Source organism: Mus caroli, chromosome X, assembly GCF_900094665.2.
Source record: "Mus caroli chromosome X, CAROLI_EIJ_v1.1, whole genome shotgun sequence".
Classification (NCBI taxonomy): Eukaryota; Metazoa; Chordata; class Mammalia; order Rodentia; family Muridae; genus Mus; species Mus caroli.
This window is the reverse complement of record NC_034589.1, coordinates 112,600,923-112,604,724: the sequence shown is the minus strand read 5'-3', so window position 1 is coordinate 112,604,724 and position 3,802 is coordinate 112,600,923. Positions and strand designations below refer to the sequence as shown.

Sequence of the window (3,802 nt, the reverse complement as noted above, 5' to 3'; positions counted from 1 at the left end):
GGAAATATACTTAAGATAAATATATTGAAGGATATACACATAATAAAATTAATAATGATTCTTTCTAAAATGATTACAGATTTTATGATCATGATTATGTTATATTCATAATCAATAAATCAGTGATTTTCATTTTGAAAATACTTGACTACTTGTATATTCATAATTGAATATCATGACATAGAAATATTTTATTTCCATTTTATGTTCAACAAAAGACTTAAAATTGTATACTTGCTTTATATTATTATAAAAATGATGATTCATCTGTAAAGCAATAAAAACAATCAGCTGATAAGAGACATCAAATATGTTCATGTGATGGGTTCTGCTGCATGGGTAAATCATAAATTTTAAGAAGGTTAATTCAAGTTTCTGAAAAACTACTTATTTTTCTAATTGTCAATCATATTGGTAGTGGTGTTAAGTGTTACATGGATTTAAATTAAAAGTGAAAAGAGGTTGCCCTATGTGAAAAGTGGAGAATTTGTAGTATAGAAGTTACATGATACAGGAAGTAGCTGCAGAACATTTTTTTTCTTTGTGTGAATCAGCATATTTTAAGTAGTCTGAATTAGTAAAGAATTATTTGGAGTTGATGATTCTCACATAATGGATGAAAAGGTATGACCTAACTAAGGGAAAACATATTCCTTAATAAAACACATGTCAGTGTTTGCCAGTGGATATATTCAAACATGACAAGAAACAACATGTTTTCGTTTTACAGCAGCAGTGTATAAGATTTTTAAAGGTAAAAGTAAGTTAGTACATTAATAAATGTTTCTGTTAATTTAGCATAGTCTACCTGTATGCATTATACACATTTTGTAAATAAGTGTTAAGAATTACTTTTAGAGTAACTTCAAATATTATATCTTTTGGCAAATATTTTTAAGAGACCCTCACATTTTAAATAGGTATTTATCAATGCAACAGTTTTCAAGAAGTACTGATTAAGAAATAATAACATGATATTTATAAAGATAAATCCCAATAGTTGGTCGAAGTTGCTAACAAATCTGTAGTGTGCACTTGCACTTGATACAAGAAAAAGAGATACAAAAAAATAAAGGAAAAATGCCTCATATATTTTAAGTAATATTCAATTTAAATCATAATTTAAAATGAAATTACGGAAAAATTTTAAGTGGCCCCTATCCATTCACTTTTTCTCTGATGATTTCTTTAAAAAGCAATGGTTGACTTTTTACTGTGCCAGAATCAGAAATAAGGACTATCTTAAGAATATTTTCATAGAGGAAATTAAATTAGTATTATGGAAATAAAGAAAATATAATCATTTTCCTCATTCAGGCTACTTAGAAAAAAATAAAGATGATAAATTTTATTCTAAGGATAAAGATCTTATAAAAATTGTACAAAATGACATTTTACATTTATAAATTATGTTTGTCACCAAAATGAACAAGATTTTCTATGTATACTTTGTTTCCAAAAGAACGTGTCATAAAAAAAATAAATAAATAAAATAAAAAGAAAGAAAGCAAACCTATGAATTGAGAGAAAATAACCTCTATCACAAAGGAGCCCAAGCTAAGTAGGCACTGGCTAAGGCTAAACAAATTGCTCATAGAAATTCTCACCACCTGTGCCTAGCTTGCCCCAGAGTGACATGCAATGTCTTGGAGCCTATTATGCGACCATTCATTTCATCCACTGCTCTGCAAGCCTCTTCAAAAGAAGAAAAGCAGACAACACCAAACCCTTTTCCTTGCCCCACTTCCATCATCACTTTGGCTCGATTGATTGAGCCAAATGAAGAAAATTCCTCCTTTAGTTTCTCATCATTGATGGTCTCATCCAAGTTCTTAATATAGATAGGCACTCCTGAAGGCCTATTTTTCTCTTTTAATTTCAGCCGTTCAAATCTCCGCCTTAATTCAGCCAGGCGTTCAATTTTCTTCTGTGCTCTCCCTACACATAGGACTTTCCCATCTATTGACTTGCCATGCAGTTCTAGCACAGCCTTTTGGGCAGCTTCATGTGTTTCATATCTTACAAATCCAAAGCCTTTAGATTTCCCAGTGGCATCTCTTATGACTTTAACACTCTCAGTTGGCCCATATTCACTGAAAAGTTTGTTTAGTTTTTCATCATCAATGTCATCTCCAAAATTTTTCACGAAAACATTGGTAAATGTTGCTCTCTCTCTGGTTCTGACTTCTGCTGCTCTCTCTTCAGGAAATTTGAATCGACCAACATATACCTGGCGGTTATTGAGCCGGACTCCATTCATGTGCCAGATAGCCCTATTGGCAGCAGCAAGGCTATCGAAGTGAACATAAGCATAACCCTTAGAGCCATTGTCATCACATACGACTTTACAGGAAAGAATGTTCCCAAAAGCCGAAAATAAATAAAATAAGGCCCTATTGTCTATGGTCTTATCCAAGTTTTTGATGAATATATTTCCAACTCCAGACTTTCTTAAACGGTCATCTGGCTGTGACCACATGAGGCGAAATGGTTTACCATTAATTAAATCAAAATTCATTGTGTTCAGTGCCCATTCAGCATCTGCAGGAAAGCGGAAGTTAACATAACCATAACCCAGGGGGCTGCGGGTCACTGGGTCACGACAGATTCTAGTGAAGCGCAGAGGGCCAGCAGGTCTGAACTTCTTATAGAGCATGTCCTCTGTGACGTCAGGGTCCAAGTCACCTACATACAGGGCAGCCTTGAGGTACTTCTTTTTCTTGCCAGCAGTATTAGGCTCCCCACTCATCTCTGAGCACTTAGAAGATGATCTCTTGGGACAGAGTAGGGAGGGGATGCACTTTTTCTAATCTATAGGCCAAACAGCTGTTCTTGAACAGAAACAAGCCAAGGCAGGTGAAGGGAAGCTAAAAGCAGACTCAGATCACTGTTGAGGCTGAGGCTGAGAAAATGAAGTTCAGAAACAGCTGGTCAGCAGGCTCAGAACAAATACATCAGACAAAAAGGCAACCCAATAAGCAATCTGTTCTCCATAAGAAGACTTACAGATTTTTACCCCTTCAGATTTAAAATCAGTTTCAAAAGCCTGTATTACAAATGCAATATTCCCTACCCCTTTATAATTAAAGATTATAAGGGTCTGGCTAGTTCCCCACATCTAGCTTCACCAACAGAGGCCTTGCGACTGGCTTTCTGCAAAATCATAGGCCTTGAGCTCCTGTGGGTTTAAAAATGTCAGCCACCCAGAGCAAGGGACCAAGTTTGTATTCCTCCGCCTGCCTATGTCAGGAGGGCTTGCAGCTCACTAAGGCCTCTCTGCATTCAGCATCAGCTAAAGGGCACACAAAACACTTGGTGCAATGGAACTGGCAGGCAGGCTGCTGGCAGCCGATCACACAGAGAGACAGACACACAGAAACATGCGTAGGGAACGGGAGACCGCCCATATCCCCAAGATGACCACTGGGTACGGACCGAGTGAGGCGCGGTGATTTCTGCAGCCTGAGGCTCTCTCCGCAGGTCCGGAGGGACTGACTGGCAGCCGCGCCGCGCCGCGCCCTGCTCAGCTCTGACGCGAGGCTGGTTTGGACAGATGCGGGGCGGAGTCAGCAGAAGAGGGCAGATGCGCCAAGGGCCACCCCAGTGGGGACCAACGGACAGAGACTGCTTCTTGCAAGACAGAGCTACCAAAGAACCCAGGGACCAAGAGATTGAAGCTGCGCTAAGGAGGACGGGCGGGGCATTAGGAAACCCAGAACCTTGCACTGGCTTGCTTCCCACTTGCTCTGAGGAGAGGGAGAGAGAGAGAGAGAGAGAGAGAGAGAGAGAGAGAGAGAGAGAG

At 38.6% G+C, this 3,802-nt stretch overlaps 1 protein-coding gene across 1 annotated transcript; it reads right to left on the bottom strand.

Annotated features, from left to right (window-relative positions):
- Window positions 1-240: 240 nt before the first annotated feature.
- Window positions 241-3,547, bottom strand: Pabpc5 (poly(A) binding protein cytoplasmic 5). Its single transcript, XM_021153721.2, has 2 exons — window positions 3,436-3,547; window positions 241-2,902 (listed from the first exon to the last, which is right to left on the bottom strand). The coding sequence occupies exon 2, from the start codon at window positions 2,747-2,749 to the stop codon at window positions 1,604-1,606; it is 1,146 nt and encodes a 381-aa protein (XP_021009380.1). The 5' UTR covers window positions 2,750-2,902; window positions 3,436-3,547; the 3' UTR covers window positions 241-1,603.
- Window positions 3,548-3,802: the final 255 nt, after the last annotated feature.